The 22,555-nt window shown below is 32.3% G+C and overlaps 1 protein-coding gene across 3 annotated transcripts; it reads left to right on the forward strand.

Annotated features, from left to right (window-relative positions):
- Positions 1-86: 86 nt before the first annotated feature.
- On the forward strand, positions 87-22,229 carry MS3_00001434 (uncharacterized protein; the record flags this gene model as incomplete). 3 transcript variants are annotated; one of them, XM_035730723.2, is made up of 10 exons in its annotated part: positions 151-204; positions 236-316; positions 355-429; positions 467-613; positions 6,878-7,452; positions 9,625-10,251; positions 16,168-16,491; positions 17,403-17,937; positions 18,858-18,995; positions 20,686-22,229. In XM_035730723.2, the coding sequence occupies 10 exons, from the start codon at positions 151-153 to the stop codon at positions 21,484-21,486; spliced, it is 3,357 nt and encodes a 1,118-aa protein (XP_035586268.1). In that variant the 3' UTR covers positions 21,487-22,229. The 3 variants fall into 3 exon arrangements, with proteins under 3 accessions (XP_051074295.1, XP_051074296.1, XP_035586268.1); XM_051208889.1 differs by having other exon boundaries at positions 117-316; XM_051208888.1 differs by having other exon boundaries at positions 87-316; positions 18,858-22,229.
- Positions 22,230-22,555: the final 326 nt, after the last annotated feature.

A 22,555-nucleotide genomic window follows, 5' to 3' on the forward strand; every position in this document is an offset into this window, starting at 1 on the left:
ATAAAAAGTGATATAATCAACATTTTATAAACTCAAGTTATCTAATTGTTGTAGAATATATTATTTTTGTTATGACCTAGAACAGTAAATAAAGGCGTAACTTGAAAGGCTTCGTAACAGTTAATTGCATGAATAACTTCTAGGTAGCGCATGACTTTTAATTGTGCTTTAATGAAAGATGAAATTATATACCGTCATTCTCTAGTAAGTTACAGCCTTCTGGTAACAATTTAAGTACGTCGGATCGTTCCCTGTTGACGAGCAGGACAATGTATGCAGAGCTCAAAAAGTCCAAAAGGAACTTGAATCATTAAGAGTATGTTATTTATAAAAACCAGTAGATTGAAACACTAGTGCTTTACACGTAGCAAGTCTGTGATCGTGTGTGTTTCCATTAGTGGCATAAAAATATGTTCAGACGATCTGAAAGTATGTTTAGTTGGAATTTAACACTACCTTCCAACAGATTGTTTATATGGCCCATGCTCTTCGCAGAATATCGTACGCTACTTGTGATGCCGTCCACAAACAAGTCGCATTTTTGGCGAGAGAACCATCAGGGTTTGGTAATCTACAATATTGCCATGTGTTTGTGACGGAATCGCCGTGTGATGTAAGTTCTCAATGCACGTCATCTTACTTCTTAAATAAAGCATCTTCAATTGTGATACATTCGCATAATTCTCAATGGCAAACTTTGTGAGCAATAGGGCGCTTATTAACATCAGAAAATCACATCTAAAACTTGCATATTTCTCACTCAATGTCGTCACCATAGTCAATTATTTTCTTCCACAGAATAATGTGTGCGTGAGGATATTGTGTCATATGTATCCTGTGTGTACGTACACTTTTGACCTAAGTTTTGAAGTCCAACACCAGTCTGTTACACTTACTAAAGGCGTTAATTGATCCGGGCAGTACTGTGATTTGTAGCTGGATACGTATCGTGATGATTGGTGACATAATATACCAGTGTAAATAAGCCAATAGCAATCAAACAATTATTAAACTTTCCTTGTTTTTAAATTTTTAAAATTTTAATACCTTCGTTTATTTAACTTCACAGTCACCATGTATAACAAGTTTATTATCAGTATTATTATCATCCTGTAAAAATAAGTATATATTTGCGATTGTACAGTTTTGAAAATGAATTCGCCGAAAAGAGAACTCTTCGCCGAACTAATCTTTCTTATTTGATGTCTTAATGAGATTTAAAACTGTCTTCACTTACTTGTACTAGTTTTCTCCGCGTATTTCGGTGTATATTTTCTCATGTTTGTTGTATGTATTTGCTGAAACTACGTAGAGGTCGATTTGTATTGATCACTGACCGTTTATAAGAAACAGAAATCCCATGTGATAACCTTGAAGAAATCAGCTTGATTTACAATTAATGTGATCTTTATAATCCTCTATTATATTTCTTGACCTTAAAGTGGGACTCGACTGTTGGTCATGAGGTTTTGTGTGTCTATCACTGAAAAGCGTACCAAGTACATTAACCATGTACAGGCTCTACTCGAACACTACTGATCCAATCAGAGTTCATAGCGAACTGTTATCCGGTTCAATAACCAAGTGATTGTCCGCTCTCCCTACTCTTGTTTGACCTTGTCCTAAGCATCCTTTTAGATGTACAATTCATCTAGCTTATCAGCAACGGATCTTTCACGAGACTTCCTTACTGGCTTAGAATACACAAATAATATAGTCTTGTTTCTGAAGACGCTAATAAGATGAAGTCTTCTGACCACCTTAAGCAACAATACTACCATGTTTGAAATGTAATTCTCTCCCTGCAAATGCAAAACTTTGCTTTACGATTGGCTTGTGTCAGTCTCCGAATCAATCATACGGAACTAAGTAGTTAAACACATCGACCGCTTCACTCATCTAAGGAGTCTCATCAGTCCTGATGATCTGGTAGCTGACGAAATCTCAACGCGGATTCAGAAGACTCGACTAGATTTTGTCAACTTGTGGCATCGATGAGATATCCATCTTCCAATCAAAGGATGTTTGCTAAACATCAGTTCGCTCCGTTCTGGTTTTATGAGACCTTGAATGACATGGCTCAAAGTCGTTTGCAATGGCGCAGGTGCATCCACTCTTTGTGTTCTCCCAAATTCCAATCTTTATGTCTCTTTCTCCTCTTTCCAAATTTATTTCACTGGATTATACTTCTTGAATAGCATCTTCATACCCTAATCTTTCCGATCAGTGTTTATACTTTTACTACCCCTACCACTGTGTTAATGTGGTATGGCAACTCGAACTGATGTACGTACGTACGAAGTTCTACGTTGTTGCTTGCTGGCTGACTGTTCTGGTTTTATGATTGTCTTCGAAGTATTGCTCGTATATTTTGAGACCACTGAATAAGTAATGGGGTACTAGGTGACGATGGCGAATCGATTGATAAAGTGATAGATCTTCATCAACTGACCACCTGGTTTGGTTTGGGCGCCCAGCCCTCACACAAACTAAATGATTTGCGTGACGCATATATATTTGGTGCCTCCCTGCACTAATTTTTATGTTTAAATAAATGAATGTCCAATCACCATCTACTTCGGTAGGCAATGTTATCTGGTGTGTGAGTAGGATAGAAGAAAGTTAGGGGCGGCCAAACCAAGGCGTGGGATCAATCCATGAAGTGGTTAACAATTGAACTGGTCTAATGTTAATACGTGCAGACTGCCTGATTGAGGCCCTCGTGATTATCGTAACCAACGGTTACAAACTGTATCGTTTGTAATAGTACATGTGCATTCACTTCTGGTGTTCTTTTATAACCTGACACCCGAAATCTCCCTATATATTTTTTCTCCTTTTTTCTCTACCTAATCTCTCCTCATACTAAGAATACTTTTACTAATTCTACTACTCTGTTAATTCGCTCTAACATTTCCGTCTTGCTTTGCTAATGGGGGGACGGCAACTTGAACCGATGTACCGAGTTCTACGTCACGTTGAACTGACTGACTTAAGTATACTAATGAACCTCCTCTTTGTGCTTCATGTGATAACCTTAAATTTTGACTTGAAAAAACATCTACGTAACTCGAAATTCATGTCAACAGCGTAGCATAATTTTTCCCTTTTTTATTTATTAGACACATTTTCTACTCTTGATTCTCTATTTTCATTTGTTACCTTAACATTTTTCTAGTTATCATTATCATTTCCGTTTTCGCTTGTTAGCTTTTTTTGCTGTGTTGACGCGAAGTGTTGCGATTTGTTTCGACACACATTTATGCCAGGTTTCACTTCGATGTGTCACTTTCTTGGAACTGTCGTAATTGTATACGACTTTTTGATTATGCTTGGTAGTTAAAAAAAAACGGTTATTAACTGTGGCTTTTCTATTCTGTCATTTTGTGATGAGTTTGGTTTTATAAATCAGTTCATAAGTAAACTTTCATTGGTGAATTTCCAATACGTTGAGGAAGTTTTGGCTATGTAGGGTACCAGAAAATGAATCTCACAGTGAGAGCGCCACCTTACAGAAATAACGAAGGCAAAAATGTACAACCGATCAGAAAGGGCTAGTTAGTAGTAAACAATACTTTTCGAGTGGTATATTCAACCATTCCATTCAGCCACCGAGCGGCATATATAAAAGTGATCAAATAACTGCAAATGGTATTTTAAAACCGAAAAAATTATTAAACCAACAGCTTTACTATCCCCAATATATATGTTACGTAGCCTTAATAACAATCACACTGCTTCGGTTTGGGCACCCGGGCAGTATCACAGCCCTCACACATATCAAATGAGATTTGTGTGGCGCATATGCATTCGGTGTTTCCTTGCACTAATATCTATGTGTTAAAATAAAAAAATAACATAGGATACAAGCAGTTCTTTGTAAACAACAACGCTTAACGTTGTCACTTTAAAGGTTTACTCTAAGCATGCATCAAACAAAACTTATGAGTGTGTTGTATATGAGGTTTTGCAGCCAATACAACAATATACTGCCAAAGTGGGTCATGTCGAAATAAGCCACCCTTTTCTTTCACAATACGTATATTGGTCTCGTGTGCCACATCAGGTCTTACACAGTTGTCCAGATACGCAAGTTTGTCTATTGTTTCCAGTTGTTTACAACGAAGAGTAAGTATAAGTACAGATCCCTGACAGTTTTGTTGATTTATTCACTGGCCTCGTGGACACTGTTCGACGAATGATTATGGTTAGACCATTTACTACATACTTCAAGTCGTCCTTCAGATACTAAGTTTATATAACCACCATGTCCTTTTGAGCATCTGATCGTTAATGGAAAATTGAGGAATCCCTACATCTGATGTTCTGCCTTAAACTCACTGTTAATTTAAAGCAGCAAGAAAACAGCTGTATAACTTCAATGTAATTGTCATGATAACAGACCTCATAAGGACATTCAGCCAATTAGTTAAGACAGGGAATGTTTTGGTATCAGTTGTCAGTCAGCTACAGCGTCGGTGAACGTTGTTTGAATGCCATTTTCCTTTGTTTCATGTTTAAGACCGATCCAGCTGACCGGAGTTTCTGAAGGTAACTACATCCATCAGTTTCGGTATTAATTATTTTTGAACCCAATTTAGAAAATTCCAGAATCACTACCTCATTTTGTCCAATCAAAAATAGGAAGTAATTCGACGTTTCCATCTTTTATTCTTGAAATATAAGTTGTAACCCGCCCAGATAGTATGCTCCATAATATGTCCCACCTTTATTTAGTGAACGAGTGTTTGTGTGAGACTTTTAGTTATCTTTTTTGGCATTTTCCTCCCTTTTATTCCTTATTTTTAACCAAGACTTTAATTGGCATTTACACAAATAGCTTTTACTACGGATATATTTATTGCCTCATATATTTACTATCTATTGTTCACTAAAGATTGTATAAACATGTTGTTCTTGTCAGTGCAGAAAAACTTGATCTTCGTAGAAAGAGTCGAAGACCTTGTTGTATGCATTTTTTTATCTTCAAGTCTTGGATGTTCTCTTATTATGTATTTAATTATGTTCTGTTCCTCTTTGACTCAGTTTTCTTGTGCTTTTGTGAAATCTAAATATTTTGTTTGTTATTTTTCTAAAATCTGCATCGTCACCAATTTCCCATCCCTGCATGTGACAAGAATAGTTTATTTCCAATTTGTCTCGAAACTGTGATATATATATTATTATTACAATCCCATTCTTATCAATCATCTACTTTTCATATTCGTTAAAAAATAGTATAGACTGTAAACTGCTTTTTGGTTTATATATTGATGATCAGTTTTTTAAACTATTTTTCATTGTAAATGACTCATCAACCATTTATGTTAATTAAGTTGCTTTTGATTTCTAGTGTGTTACATCAGATATCTGTTCTATCTACAAAAGTATTTTTTCTTTGTTACATCATACAAACACAAAACGTTTTAGTCTTGCTTAGAAACATATGTATCTATAGTATTTGATGTCAATAAAAATCGAACGAAACTTTGCGTTTTTGCCGCGGAATATTCCTGAAATCGATTTCAAAATACATATCAACGTATTTAACCCACTACTGTCGGGAAATTAATCAACAACCTGTTGACTATACATAAAGAGTCCGTTTCTTGTTCTAATATTTGTTACTGGTTCTGTTTAGAGTCAGTCAATAAGGTTGTTTATTTCGCTTGGTATGAAAGGGTTTTTCTCTCGATTATGTTCCACTTAGATATCATTCATTATATTGCAGTGCACAGTCTGCCTCAGTTTTCATTCATGTCTCTCATCATAACCTTAATTAATTTCTCAACTTATGACTGCCTAAATCGGTAATCATATTTTCTTGCAGACATGCATATTATCCGTTATTTTAATTTACTAGGAATCTTATAGATTGGACAAATATAGATAACCGATCTTTTTGGCGTACACGGAAATTATTTGTCATGAAAGTAATAAATTCAACAGTTTATTTTGTGCTTTAAAATGCCATTAACTATATCCCACTGTGAAAATGTTCAGACCCTGGTAATCGATTGATTAATGTATATTTACAAAATGTAGAATCTGACTACTATATGGGTCACATTTATTCAGTCTAACCCCTAGCTTTCTATGATTTTGATACTGTGTTCAAATTCAAATATCGAGCACTGTGATAATAGATTCACATTATCTAGATGCTTTTAATGAGGAAAAATTGCAGAAAACAAAATGATTAATTAGTGACCAGATAAGTTGGATATCCATTCACAAAAGCTGTTTTAATATCATATAAATCTGTGATATTCTTATTACTGTGTTAAATGCTTGAACAAATAATTAAAAAACTAAAATGTTACTTACTCGGCAATTATAGTTACACAGTTTCTCAAAGTTACATCTTACACCGGCTTAGTATTACAAATGTGAGGTGCTTTTTTAAGTATCTTCGTTAGTTTGATGTGTATTCTAAAAGTGGTCCGATAGTGTAAAAATTCCGTTATTTTGCAATCGTCTTTATTTTTCCATTTATTTCACTAAGATAACTTTCCCCTACATTATTTAATGATTGCTTGTTAGTAAAATTTTGATCAAAACCGGATTTTAGTTTCAATAACTTATGAATTTTTCATTTTTGTTCATAAGTACACATAATAATTATATAATGCACCTTAGTTAGGCAATGATATCGCTGAACAATAGTAGCTAGTACACTACTAGATTGTTTACTGTCCAATAACTTTATATTATATTTTTTATCTAAATGTTTGACTGGATTTCAGTATCATTTCATTTAACAGACTTAGATATACTTCCATTATTTTCATTAGGCATTAAATACTGACTCAACTAATTATTCTCACAGTTCAATGGAATTGATTGTTGTGCGATGTATTTATTGTTCTTTAAACAGGCGGAAGAATTAAATCGGCTGATTGGAAACGCCTTCAAATTTGCCTATGTTCGACAGCGCCTTATTAAGCTTCATCAAGCTGGAAAACATGATTTTTCCACTCCAGTAAATATACCTCAACTTAGCGATTGTCATCCTGTTTGGCTTCCTCAAACTGAACGAAATCCCAACAGTCTTTCTTTGTTAAGCACTCTTAAACTCCCCCCACCTCCAGAGTTCCCACCCCCCGCTTCAATCGAAAATGGAACTACAGCCGAACGGCAAACTAATCTGTCGTCTCCTGGCATCCATTACACCAATACAGATGTTATTTCAACATGTGATGATCCTGTCGCTAGTACTAGCACTATTATGTCTACTTTCTGCCATGATTCACTCGAATCATCTACTGTAAATATGTACAAAAAAGGCATTATTAAGCATGAATCTTTACCTGTGACAGTAGAAAATCTAACAACTTCGTCAGATAACGATCCTAACCAACTTTCTGTTCATTCAGATTCTGTACTAGTCAGAGATAAAGGACTAAACAATAACAGTCAGTCTAATAAAGATGCTGGTGAACTGGAGAAAAAGTGAGTGAATTTTCGTATCAAAATTAGTAGCAATAGTCCATTGTTTTGATTATTTGTTTGTATTTATGTTATATATATATATATATATATATATATATATATATATATATATATATATATATATCTTTGTTGGTGGAGAGAAGTTACTGACCTTTACATATGGATATTCGAAACAAGTGTTTTCCTGTACAAATGGTGATTCATTGTCGATGAAGGAATTAATAGAATTAAAGGTTATCTACTAGTTGCCATCATAGTTGAGAGAGGTTTCAGTTTATGATAATATTCATGGGAATTATTTCATAAATCATATTGTATTTTATTGCTTCTTGTGTATACACTATTTTATAATAGTAGAACACGAAACGTGAATATAAATATAACTTAATTTTAAGGCATTCTTTGCAGAAAAACTAGTCTCGTTCACGATCTTATGTCGCCGTTTGTATATGAATTAAGAAGATATCTATTGTTTTACTGATATTTCGCAGGAAATAATAATTTTATTATGATAATTTCTATATCTTTTTGATTTAAATAAGCCTGATTAGCTTAAAGTTAATCAGTTCTGAATGTTAGGAAATGGACTCACTGAATTCCTGTATTTATGTGGTGAATTTTTAACGATGGTAATTTTGGTTCTCATTAACTTCTTGTAACAACAGCGTGGTCGGTTGCTTGGTATCATCCTGTTTCATATTGTATCGCTACTAAACAAAAAGTGTTTCGCTTCGTAAACGTGGGATCCATTATTTCAAGTTGTACTAGCAAGCCAGTTGACTTGAGAATAATTTTAATAAACGACATAGTTTTAAATTGAGACATTGTGTTAGTAGTATGTCCAAAACGTATATTTAAGCAGTACATTTTTCATCTTTCAACATAGTATCCTTAAAAAACAGAAACATTACACTAAATGTATCATATAACTTTGGATTATTAAAATGATTACACATACCAACTAGATCATATCATTCAATTTTCATTTTCAATGGGATCATTTGATTTTATATCAGAAATTTTACAAAGATGTTTTGAAAGTTCATGCAAGTTTAGATCATCAAAAAGGGTAGAGGTTTCTAGTAAGATTACTCAAAATCATTTTAACCATTCAATTGGATCATATTATATCTCCAGATGATAAATTTCTCTTATAATATATAAACAAAATGATAAAGTTTTTTTTACTTAATATGTTATGTCGATTTTTATTCTATAGCTTATATCACTTACTTTTGCTAGTTTGTTTACAACTTTCGGAAGGGGAAATCAAACGTTTAAGTTAGACTAAACATTGCTGTGCCAACTAGTGTAGTGAAAGAGGAATTGGTGAGGAAAACCAATCGATTGTTTTATGCAACATCACATAGTGCCTTTGCAAAATGTTAAAATCATATATTAAATACATCATTTGCACATCTTCCTTCAGTTGTCCTTTACATACTCATACTCATTCTCGCAATCCTGTTATTTTGATTTCTCTCTGTTTTCCTCCCTCTTTTTATTTCAGTTTTCTACTGGCAGGCATCCCACTTCCGACTCCTGCTATATACTACTTTTAACGCACATTACGCTAGATGTGTGAGAAAAAGATTGACATCAGCTTCACAGTAGACCACAGAACTTTTTGATGTACTTAAGCAAATGCTATCTTACTGTCTGTTATTTCGACCGTTATAATCACTAAGTTTCTTTTTCCTAATGTTTTGGTATCACTCGACGTCTTTCACTGCATAAGATAGACTGAAAATGTAGACCATTGGCTTTCAATTCAGTGATCTTGATACCTAATGGTGCTGATGATGTTGTGGACGCATACGTCTTAATAATTCCAAACTAAAACAAAGTAGTTATCCAATGATACCTATCTTTCAGTATTTCTCTAGTTCAAATCAGTTCGTTAATTTGTTAGTCATCATATCATTACCCGAATTACTGCCTGATGCATATACTGCCTAACCGTTTTCAATCATTAGCAAATGTAACTGTCTGTTATCAGTTATACTTCAGATTTGAAGACTCATATTTTGTTATACATCGATAAGTTTTCTGTATAGAAAAGGTTGATTGATAACAAATTAAATCTTTTGCGAACTAGTGGTAAATCACACATTAAAATTCTTTTACTGTATGGTTTTATTAATCTCTAACCGATATATTTTACTTTGGTAGACTTCACCGCATTTCGACTCCACAAGCCATAGATTTGGCGTTCTTACGTCGTCATTTTCTTCGACGAAGTGAGGGCAAAGGATCTGAAAACCCCAAAAATGTCTGTGGTGGTAGTGCCAGGCAACCCCGCTTACGCCAAGGTTCAACTCTCTCAAATCTCCTGTCGTCTGCACGGCATAGCTCATTTTTCCCAAGCTCTTCTAGTTGTGTTATTGACAGTACAAATATCCTCCCCAAAACTTCACAGTCACAAGAAACTCCGGATGTGTCTGATATATTGAACACTCCTAACCCCACTCGCAGACCACCTATATTTGTGGATCTCCGTACTTTTGCCGGGGGAAGTCCAGTTGTTGCACTAAAAGAACGTTTGGATGCTCAAGCTATTGCAGATGCTAAGGCATCTGCTTTTGCCGAGGCTGCGGCTGTCCTTGCAGCTGCAAAACAGGTGTCATCCAGGTCCTTAGCTCCTTTGCAGCCAGCCACGAACAATACCTCAAAAAATGTAGAACAGCTGACTAAACCAACAATGTGTCCTATTACCAGTCGTACTCCGAACTCGCCATCCAGTGGAAATTCATCATCGGTAGAAACTTCCGATTTATCTCCACCTATACCACCAGTCAGGTACGTTGATACTGTATTTCCTTACTCAAAATTGTCAGCTTACTTAGATTTTTGCTTAGATTATGTAAACTCTAATTATTTTCTCTTTATAAACAAAGGAAGACAGTACATTCTGGGATGTTTGAGTACATAACTAGTTAAACACTTTTTTTCTCCGATTCTAAACTGTCAGATCATATTTCCTTTTTGTTTAATTTCACTCAGTCCATCCTCAGGATCCTATCCATATTGCTATACTGTTAAAAATACTCTTCTTTTCACGCAAAAAGCGTTTGATTTCTACCATTAATTAATCGTTGACAAGTTTATTCGAAGACTTCCCATATACAACAATGCATCCAGACAACAAAATTTATTTATGAATTTTTTACCAAAAAAATAGACGGTATCTGACTTCGGTCAACATGTACTCAAGTGAACTGAAATGTCTCGTTAATTGTCATAAACGATTGTTTTATGATTTGTTATGAACATATTTTGCTTGATAATAGATGATGCGCAATAATACAATGTGGTCAGCTGATACACTTTTAATTAAAATATACACTTTCAAAACATTGTTTAGATATTACCACATTTCTTTAATTATTTGACTACAGAAATTAGCAGTTTATTTGCTTTGGTATCGTCATCGTCATAAGTATAATTATGATGAATAAGGTATATTCAAACTACCTTTCGTTAATCTCAGTAATGAGCTTATGTCCATTCGATTCTCAATACATTTTAAAATCATCAGTCTTTCGGCTATAGTGCACACCTTAATGGCTTTACAATGTAATGGCAATTCTTTATCACTGTTTCAGCTTCAACTTGCCGTATTACAGGTTTTGAATGATACTTCAAACACAATTTCTAGTTGTGGAATTGTCAACATATTCAAATTCGCTAAATGATTTGGTACCTACATTCTAATGCACAACTATTGGAACATAAGATTCAAATTTAAGAATGTCTAGAATCGAGTTTTTAGGTGTTCAAAATCAATTTATATCTGAAAAGCTCAACAGTAGATATATACGATGTGTTTATGAAATGGAGGGTAATTCCCTTTTACAAAGCAAGACAAATATTTTAATTCAAAAGTCAATGTATGAGATTTTTATTCCTGTTTAGATTATACTGAACAAGACTCGGTAAGATGTTAACAAGACTATACACTAAGTCAAAGGATCTAACTATAACTTCAACTAACTCTCAGAGTATGTCAACGAGTCAAAATATCAAACCAGACAAGCATAATGATTTTTTGAATAAGTGAGTACAAAAGATAAGATCCTAGTTACTACTTCAACTTCTCTCACATTCCATAGCATACCCTAAGTCAATGATCATTAATTAGTACTGTTTCTTTTTTTGATAATCATCGGTTTATTGTAATACACTGCGTACAAGACTTTAATGCCCTACAAATATTGTTTCTCGATTGTTCGGTCTTCATTTTATTCTTTTCAAAGGCTCTTCAGAAGCTTTTGATAAATCATATTGCGAGACGGTAAATATTTATACATCATATCATATATTTATGTATCTGTTTTGAGTTTTTTTTGGGAGGAAAATAAAATGCTAAGGAAATCAATTCACCACACTAACCAGACTGGTAACTTATGCGATAGATAAACACACCTATTTTATTGTATACACATGCGCACTTGTGCAGTTTTCTGGGAACAGATCATTTTTATCGTCTATCCATCTTTGTGTATTTGTTTACAGCTATTCAGGAGTGGTTAGATGCAATTATGTCGTCAATCATTTTCGTATAAAAAGGTGAAAAACGGTTTATTGTTACCATGTGAGGGGAATCAGTCCAAGATTGAACTTTTTTTCCTTAAAATATATTTCTCCACGAAACATCTGATATTTAATACTAAGAATGTGTGCAGTCTACAAATAATTACGTACATATAAATTTATATGAGAGAAAAGAGTGTATTCCTTATTATTTGTGCGCCCTATGTGCAATACATACATACGAAACTAATCACTACTTTCTTCTGATTTCTTACCGGTAATTCTACTTTCCCTATAGAGTAGCATTATACCATTTTCGACTATTGTTATTTTTTTATGTGACTTCATTTTTTCATGCCCCATTCCATCTCCTGGTTGTTAGTTGACAAATGAAGAGTATTTACATCTGATTTAAATTATCCTTCAAAGTACTCTCAGTCGATTAGCCAGATCTGAGAGTAAACCTATCTTCTGCTGACTCCCAGCGTTTTCAACTATCTCATTGATAGTATTAAACAAATATCTATTGTTATTGTTTTCCTCTCATTTACTTTCTCTATCCATTACTACCCGTGATCATAACATGAATGTTTTATCACTTTGCATTCTAGTTGTTCTTAATTCTTACAAATCAGAGCTTCCATGAACACATTTTCAAGAATTCTACAGCTAAGAAACTGTCAAGATTTATTGATATATTTACTCTTTCTTAACATTAATATCACTAACCATTAATGATACACATGCGAAAAGTGTTAGATTTTCATTCATTCAAAATGTTTAGTCTGTTTTCTAGCGTAGAAACCTTTTTTTAAAATTAGCTATCTAGTTGTGTTAGAATATTGCTTGACTTACTTAATTCCATGTAGATTGAATTATTATTATTATTATCAGCTTTATTCAATATTATATTTTTGTTACAATACAGAATTCTCAGCGCAAAGTATTTCAACAAGTTTCCGTTTCTTTCTTCTTGGTCGGTCCTGGCGATAAACATTGAGTGATCGCCTGTTAGATGTTAGCAGTTCACTGAATAATGTGCATTCTTTTCGTTGTATATTGCCAGCAACCACATTGTCTCTTATTGAGTTTTTTGTAACTTTGACAACGAAAGGTTGTACACTTTTCAGAAACGCAGCAGAATAGGTTATGCGATTAATAGACATAACGATATATTGGAACAAACAAAAATAGAAAACTTGTTGAAATATCTAGATGGCAGGAACAGGTAGCCCAGATGCTCGAGCAGGCCGCCCTTTTAGATCACTCTCAGGGATTTAAAATTACTTTATGTTTTCATCTTTTATCAATTGTGGACTTATTAGGATCTGTTAAAATAATTTTTTTCTAAACAATAAGTTTTCTTTCAATCAGTCTTTTTTGACTGTTCACAGAATAAAAAGTAAATCGATATTCTCCAGTGTATATTAAATAAATCCAATCTATTTCCTTTGTAAGTGATAAATCTTTCTTTTTTTAAAGAAAAACATACTGTTTGTAGCATTTGTTTTATTTAAATTAATGTATTGCCAATATTGGAACCTAAAAAAAGAAACTTTAGAAAGAGCATTTGTTTATACAGTTTGTTTTAATATAAGTGAATCATAATTTCTATATTAGGCATTCATTTTCATGTATACTGTATTTTATGATTTACTGTTTTGACAGCGAAAAAGATAAACAGATAGACAAATAAATATAGATTTCATAACTGGGTATAATATTTTCTTTATTCAGCATATCACACTTTGCAACTAATAAAGTTATAAGGAATTTAAAAAGATGTAAAAGGAATCACCATACAAATTATAATGTTTTATCAATAAAGACTGTTAATGTTTACATTTATGAAAATTTTCGTTTTTACAGGCTGTACAGGGCTAACCGTCGCATCACTTATGACATATTGTTCTTCTGTTGAAGTCATTATATATTCGAAGATTGCTTTTAACATAAAGGGGATTTAAAATTCACTCATATCTCATGTTCCAACGTTCTGGTAAAGAAAAACTAATTTTGTTTACGGTCTATGTTATCGACTAGTCTAGTAATCTGAGGATCCGATGATCCTGACTGTAAAAATAGTCTTGATGTGATCATATAGAGTTATTAGATTTCACAAACTACGGTATAAGTGCTGTTTTTTAAGATAATCTTTCGAAAACAAATGTATGTAGTCTAAGTTTCTAGTAAATATTTTTACGTATGAATCATATTTGTTCACACCTCTGTTTATGAAGTAAAAGGGATACACTACAAAACTATGGTTAATTGTTATGTGATAGCTTTATTAGTATATATAAATCCATCATTGGAAGAGATTTTGATGGATTAATTCTCATGACAGATCCACCGGAAAGGATTAATATAAATACAGATATTCCTAAGTAGTCAGTTATTGATAAACGTGTTAGGTAGAATTTCACGTAGTATGTGTTATGTAATGAGGAAAATCTGTTAACTCTATGTCATAATTCACATTAAAATAAGGGTATTTCTTAGCTATCCGTTTGTCTTTTTTAAAGTCACTCTGTTCAATAAAACCACTGACTAATACACATTTAGTTATAAGTAGTCTTTTAGGTATCCGCCTAAATTAGGCGTTTCTTGTTCATATCAATTAGTTCTCTCCCCTTTTCTGTTACAGTCAGGTGTTAATGAATGAAGAGTATTATGTTGTCTGGATGAACTTGTAGTTTTTTTTTAAAAAATTACCACTATAATCTGCATAATGAGCATAACTAGAAAATAATAATTTTACTTCTCTCTTTCTTTCCATAAGCACTTAAATATTAGATTGTTTACAGAGTTTTTATTTCATGTATGTTAATATTATGCTGATTTTATGTCTGGGATACATTACATAAATCTGTTTTTCTTTCTTATACATCGTATATTATTGCGTTATTACTGCAATTGTAGTGATTAATTGTGGAAAGGGGGTCATAATTAGGTAAATTCTCTCTCTCTCTCTCTCTCTCTCTATATATATATATATATATATATATATATATATATATATATATATATATATATATATATATATTCTTACGTTTATGTCGATTTATGTTACTTTTTCCTCGACATCTTGTGTATCCTTGAATTACACTGTTAATTCAGTCTGAACACAAAATCGACATATATTTCATGGATTCATCTCTTGACTTACATACATGAACATAATACATTGTAAATTTGGAGGTGTTGCATCCTATGGAGTAGATAGTTTGTGTAACCATTATTGTCTTCCTAGATAATATCATTTCAATAACTTGTATTATTGAAATATATACGATACCTTTAAGTATCTCATTATAAGTACGCACACCTATTCTTTACAAGGTATAACACTCTTAGGATTCATACTTAAAAGTCTGTTCCCCTAGTTTTTCATGATATCGTTTTATGGTGGAAATTTATTTCACATGCTTTTGTTGTCCCTAAATATGAAATGCCATTTTTTTCAATAATTAAGCAAATTTTGCAATTTTTTATTGTAAAATGTTTTTTATGTCATTTGAGCAAAAAGTAAATGACTTGTTTTTACCAATTAATTAACTAGTCATCTTCCCTTGTCTTCCCCCGACATTCTGAGATTCTAAGTTCCTCATAAGTTTTTTGTTTTTATTTCACTAATTTATATTTTCTCGAGTAGAGTCCTCATTGCCTAATCTTTCCTATTACTACCGATATTGTTACTACTTCTACTGTTCTGGGATTTGACCTGACAGTTTCATTTTTCTGTGTTAATGGACTATAACAACTTAAACCCATGTACATATGTACTAGGCTCCACGTTGTAACTGACTGAATTTTATTCTGAATATCAGTTTGCATGATATTTATGCATAAGTGCATTATAGTCAATGCAGTAACAACTGTTTATTAGTAAATAATTTAAAATGTTTACTTAGCCCACATGTATACAATGTGTAATGTATGCGTTTTTAATGGATTATAGACGCTACTTGAAAGGTATTTCAACTTCAAATTAATATAATTTGTTTCCAATAAAACTATATATTTCTACAGCAGATATAGTTTTCTTAGGAGTTTATAAAATGCCTGTCTTATTTTAGTTTCAGAATAGTCCATATTTTTGGTGAATAATTGTTTTATAATTAGTTAGTATACGTATTAAACTTTAACTTACTCTTCTAATTTTATTTAATTTATCTTAAGAATGCATTCACTCAGAAGAAGTCATGAACAGTATAACTCAAAGAATTTTTCACCTCATTTATCAACTTCCAGTCCTGTACCTGAAGACTTATTTAATGAATTAGATAAAGACGAAGATCGTGAAATTGTAGAGTCAATCGAAGCTGTTATGAAAGCAGCATCATATGATTCAAATAGTCCAAAAGAAACAAAACCAAAGCATCAAAATACAGAATGCAATCCTTCCAACATTACTTCATATCGTAACACTACTTTATTGGTTGATGTCCCTGATGTACCTTGTCATTCAAAGGATTTCAAGCAGCAATATATAGATGGTTCAAGGTAATACTGCATTTTTATTTCTCCCCTGAAATTATTATTACCTCTTTTGTCATATTATTTTAGGGTCGATAACTATTTCATCTATATGATGAATTGTTCCCTAGTTGTAAATTATTGGTATTACGAATTAAAAGTATATTTTTTACAAAGTTCTGTGATGTTTATCTTCGGTAGTCATTTGTTCAAGTTTTCCCATTGACGATACTATAAAAAGAACTTAGAACTATAGAGATTTGTTTTCCATATTGTGATCTCAAAAACAAAGTGGACGATTACCAGTACAAGTACGAAACAAGTTGATGAGAAACAGCATATTAAACGGGAATGTTTAGTTAATTACTTTAGCGAACAGCTCGATATATCTACAACTTAATATCAGTTGTCTAACACTCTGCTTTTACTTAAATCGAACATTGATCCTGGTCACCTAGTGTTTTTCGAATTTGAGATGATTGTGCAAAATTTGACACGGGACAAAGGTGCGTGATATTGTGATTTTTCGTTCCAATTATTTATTACTGTTTTCAGCTTGTGCGAATAGCATTGAATAGTTCCCGTGGTATTTCCAAACATTATTTTTCAGTTTAAACTTTTGTTAATCAAATTAGCTTCTTCATTTAGAAATTAGAGATTTAAGAATCACATAAAAATCCAGTTATAAATTCATATCTTTTATGGAATATTTCAATAGTCTTTTTAGAATGAACTCTTAGGTCAATTATTTTCATTCTCTCATTTCTATATTTGATCTCTTACATACTTTATACATAACTTTATGAATGTTCTGTCTTCTTAACACTAAATACTTTTTTGTTATAGTATCGATTAATATTTTAATATATAATATACAAACTTTGTCAACTATATTAGTTCTTATGTTAACTATGTGGTTGTATTCATCGGTTTATTAGGATTTCCCAACCTAGTGTTTACAAGCAAACTCAAAATAGTACTAGATCATCAGAATTTCATGGAAATATACACGTCTCTTCTGGAAACTCTCATCTTCGTGGTAATATGGGCTCTCAACCTCAACCACAGTATCCTTTTGAACAACTTATTGAACTCAATCGAAATGATACCCAACAAGAAAAACCTCATTCATATACACCTGATATGAACTTTGTTAGTTCTTCTTTACATGATCCACTCCAAGTTTTGGCCGATACAACATTTCAAGATACACATAGAAAGCAAATATTTCCTTCAACCGTATCTAGCAATGTTCGTGTTATGCCTACACAAGGATCGATAATGTCGACATCATCACTTTCAACAGAGACTCCAACACCAACTGCCACTCCTACACCAACTCCTGAACAAACCTCTCAGTTTCAGGGATGTAATAAAAATGCTGGTGATAGTGATAATTCTTTAAATCAAGCGCCTTGGTTTCAAGCTATGCTACCCAGAGAAATAGCATTTGAATTGCTCGCTAAAGAAGAGGTATCGATTTTTTTCTCGGTTAAAGATAATAAAGTATCACATTATTTGAAGAACATTAAGTATACTGAATAATATATATTTTATTTCTAACTAAATGTTTTCATGAATTATTCCATACAGTTAGTTCCCTTTGAATAAAGCCAAAACGTTCATTGGGGCTGAATAGTATGAATTCATTATATTTCATAATTTCTTTTCATTTGCTTATAATAGTGTTCGTATTAACATTAGAATATGATATAATATTAGGTAATAGATTTTAGTGACCGAAAGAATCCGAATAACGACGACTGTCAGTAATAACCATATATACATGCATAATTTGTCTTGATACAAAATGTATATGCACACAATCATTTGTACCGACGTAATATTGTAAAGCTAACTGTATGTTTACTTGTATAGAGTTAAAGAACATAATCACACACCTGTTTGATCCATTTTCCCCCGTTCTAAAGCCATTGATTAATTTGTTTAACAGTTTATACATTAACTACGATATTCTGCAAATTTGTGTGGTCTCAACTGAAGAGATTTTACAGTTTATGTTTGTTCGTAAATTCATTGTAGACTGACTAAGAGCAATGACTTCCTTTCAATAAATGAAAATGTGACCGCTTTACATAATAGCTCTGTGGAATAAAAAAATAATTCCTTATAGCTGAGATATATTAGTACAATCGAACTTTTTAGATGAATTATAGTAAACTGATGTTATTATCTGATACAGTGAAAAAATGGTTATCTCCCTAATAAGTATAGATGTTATTATTTCGTTTACTGGTATATGTATGTTGTTTTAATTTATCTCTTGGTTTTTTATTTGTATTAGGTTTTATTCTCTAAGTAAGTAGAAATAAACTAATGTAACATTTAATTCCTTTGATTTTCTCCCTAATGAGTTTTTTCTTCCTTTTCAGGTTGGCAGCTTTTTAGTTCGCAACAGCGCTACTCATCCTGGTTGTTGTGCTTTATCTGTTCGAGTGCCAAATAAGGATAATCCTATAGGAATAACCCATTACTTAATACAAAAAACGAATCGAGGCGTTCGGTTAAAGGTCAGATATTTTTTCCTAGTGTGTATCTTAATTGTTCATATTTTTCAGTAGCGTTGATACTTTTTAAAACATTGTTTTTCTATGATTTCCCAGTTTACTAGCTGTTATTCAATTCATATTTGCGTTTCATCCATCAATAAAACCCACTTCTATTACAAGTAATGAATTAGTAATAGTCGGTTTTCTTATTAATGTGATTCAATGGACATACATGCCAATAAGTATTGGTTGAGTATATTTGGAAGATTCATTGTCTTTCGAATGTTTTTCGCACTTTCAGGTAGCAATACAATGTTCCATATTTTGTCAGTGATCCTTTCAAATGTTATAATAAGAGTGGCTATATTTTGAAATAATAGACGAAAAACCGTGTGACATTTATTCAGTCTAATTATTTAGGGAAATCTTGAAATGGTATCCACATTGCACATACCTTCTGGGTGTACTTCTTTAAGATTTACAGATCAATAGCATCTCTTAATGTATATATTAATGAGTTAAGATTGTTTGAAATTAGAAATCAGTGTTAACCCAAGAAAATATAGTCATTTAACCAAGGGGCTAATTAAAGATTAATATGTGCTCAGTAGCATGCATTTGTGGTGAATTTTGAACTATTTTAAAGTATTTAATTAGCCTTTCATATTTGAATCTATCTTATCGAAATAGTTTACACTCAAGTAATGTGACAAACTTTTAACCTTATTGCAATTTATACATGTGAGTCTAATCAGTAATGTTTGAGTTTCTTGTATTGTATGTAGTTATCAAGTTTTACATTTTTGACGTCAACCACTGGTGGCGAGAGCAAATACAATTTACACTAATCAATTTAATTTAAATGCGATTCCGAATAATTAATGAAGCATAGAATGATAAAAACAAACAAGATGGATTGTTTCAGTGAAAATATCTGTTTTCAGTAAATTCGCTCAGTGAATTCCTTCCGTTTATTTAGGAAAAAAATATACTATGACGTAATAGTTACTTGTTAGTAATATAGTTAGATAACATTACATAAATATCGTACAGAGTTTCGCCTTTTATTTGATAGTCTAACTGTTCCTTAGAGTAACGTCTGGATTATATTTAATCATTTTCGTTAATTTAATTTTGAAAGTACTCTTTAAATTATATTTACATTAATAAGTGAATGGTGTAACTAATTTTGCCCGGGGAAGTTTTATTAATATATTGCTTAGATTTATTTTAATCACTTTTCTCAGAACTGAAATATCAGTGATAGTATTATATATGCATATATGTGTCAGGTTCTACGTTGCATATGACTGACTAACTAAGAATTTCTTCATGAATTCAAGAATCCCTGATATCTGAAAAGTTTGGTGTTGCTGATTTACACAATGAATTTATTATATCCATTTGTTATACATATATTTTTCACTTTATAACTCAATTACATAAAGAAATCAAAATTTCAATACTTAGATTCATTCATGATAATAAAAGTTTTATGCATGTACCCGTAACTTGATAATAAAAAATTTTTATTGAGACAATGCTAATCTGATCATTTTGTATGGGGTTTTCTTACATTGATATCTAGTGTAAGCATTTAGTTTAAAATATGCTTGTCTCTATTTTGTAGCGTTAGATTTATTCATATATTCATAAGCTTACATTAATAAATGTATAAAGCTTACTTTTATACAAAATTTATCTTTAAAAGGGTTTGGACAAGGAGTGGCCATCCCTACAAGCTCTCGTTACTCATTTGACTGTCATTCCAGAGATGCTTCCATGTCCTCTCAAGCTTCCACAATATACTGCTAATCCCATCTTTACACAGTTCGATCTGCAATTGACAAATGGCCCATCAGACGAAATTCCTAAGCAACATCGTAACTATAACATCAAATCATCACAAACAGAAGGGGGTGAAAATAATCGTGTCACCAACTCAGACTTATCCAGTCACCATCCCCAGCGTACACTTCATTCAGTCGCAGATCTTCCTTGTAGACCAGTCCTACCATCATGCGCTACTATTTCTCATTTCAGTCCTGCTAATCCTTTTGACCAAAACTTATCATCCCACAACATGATAGCAAAAGATCCACCTGTACTTGGCAGTTATCAAGTATCAGATTTATCACAATGCAAATCACAAATGCCTAATTGGTTAATGAATCAATTAAATAATGATGATAATCATTCGTCAACTAAAAATTCAGCAGACAGTTCAAATCGAATATCATTGAAAACAGATTGTATTCATTGGAAGCAGAACTCCGTAGATTTAGCATGTATTTCTCAGTCTGAGTACATAGATGAACAACGGTTTATGAATGAAACTAATAACAGAAATAATCGAAAATTAAGTTATACAACAAATGATTTATCAAAAAATAATGCTTATTTATTGCTAGATTACGCAGAAGAAGATGAAGATTATCAACGTTTGTCCGATTTTTCTTCCATATTGGCTGATTTAAATCTTGTGCATGAAAGACCTTTGACTAGTTGTTAGTGGGACTTTTCCAATCATACTACTTACATTATACTATTTGTTAATATTTATTCTATATTAAATTCATTTCAGCCACATCATTCGTATTCTATCATAGCTACTTTCATAGTTCATAATTTGTATATTGAAGAAGTAAAATGGTCTATTTACGACATAACTTTATTTATTTATTTCTCTTTGAATCACTGAATTAAAATGTTTGGTAGTAGTTTTTTATTATGTACAATGGTTCAAACTACCATCACCATAATTCTCAATAAGCTCACATGAAATTGTATCTGTTTTTACATGAATACAATATTAATGTGTTTATCTCATATCTTTCATTTGTCTTATTTGCCATTCCTAATGGTTGTTGTTATTACATGAATGTCAGGTTAGGTTACTTAAATTATTTTGCTACCTCTGTTGGATAATATTCTGTTATTGGTTTCTTATTGTTGTTTTCTCTGTGTAATATATAAACTGGGAGACTTATTTGCCATTCGTCTTAGTTAGATCTTTGCCTGCAGATAATATATACAACCACGAGCCCAAACTTCTATAAATATATCGTGTTCTAGTTCTTATCATTATTACAATGCATAAAAGAGATTTTCTAATTTGGCCTTCCTTATTTGTATGCAAGTCTTTTGTTTTCGTTTCGTTTTTTTGCTTACTTCTCTGTTGTCACTTCAGATCATACAAAAAACTCATTATGAGACAATGACAGAATGAGATTCCTCAAAAATATATATAAACACAAAATCCCTTTGTTTTTTTTGACAATATTTTACCTTGGTAACGGTAGTTACAACTATATACAGCTTATATTCAGGATAACATGTTACGTGAAACTAAACTGGGGACGTCGACCACTGTAATTTTGTTTATTGACTTAAGGCTAATGTTGTCCTCTTCATGCGGCCAAAACAATGTATTGCTCCACAGTTTAAGGAAAGCGCATGGTCAAATAAAATGTCCCCTCTGGGTGGGAAAATTAAGTCTTTAAATCCTCTAGTAGGACGTTACAATGTTAGTAATAAGGTACTATGCTAACAGAGGTTCTCAGTATTCGCTTTTATTAGTC

This window comes from Schistosoma haematobium, chromosome 1 (genome assembly GCF_000699445.3).
Source record: "Schistosoma haematobium chromosome 1, whole genome shotgun sequence".
Lineage (NCBI taxonomy): Eukaryota > Metazoa > Platyhelminthes > Trematoda > Strigeidida > Schistosomatidae > Schistosoma > Schistosoma haematobium.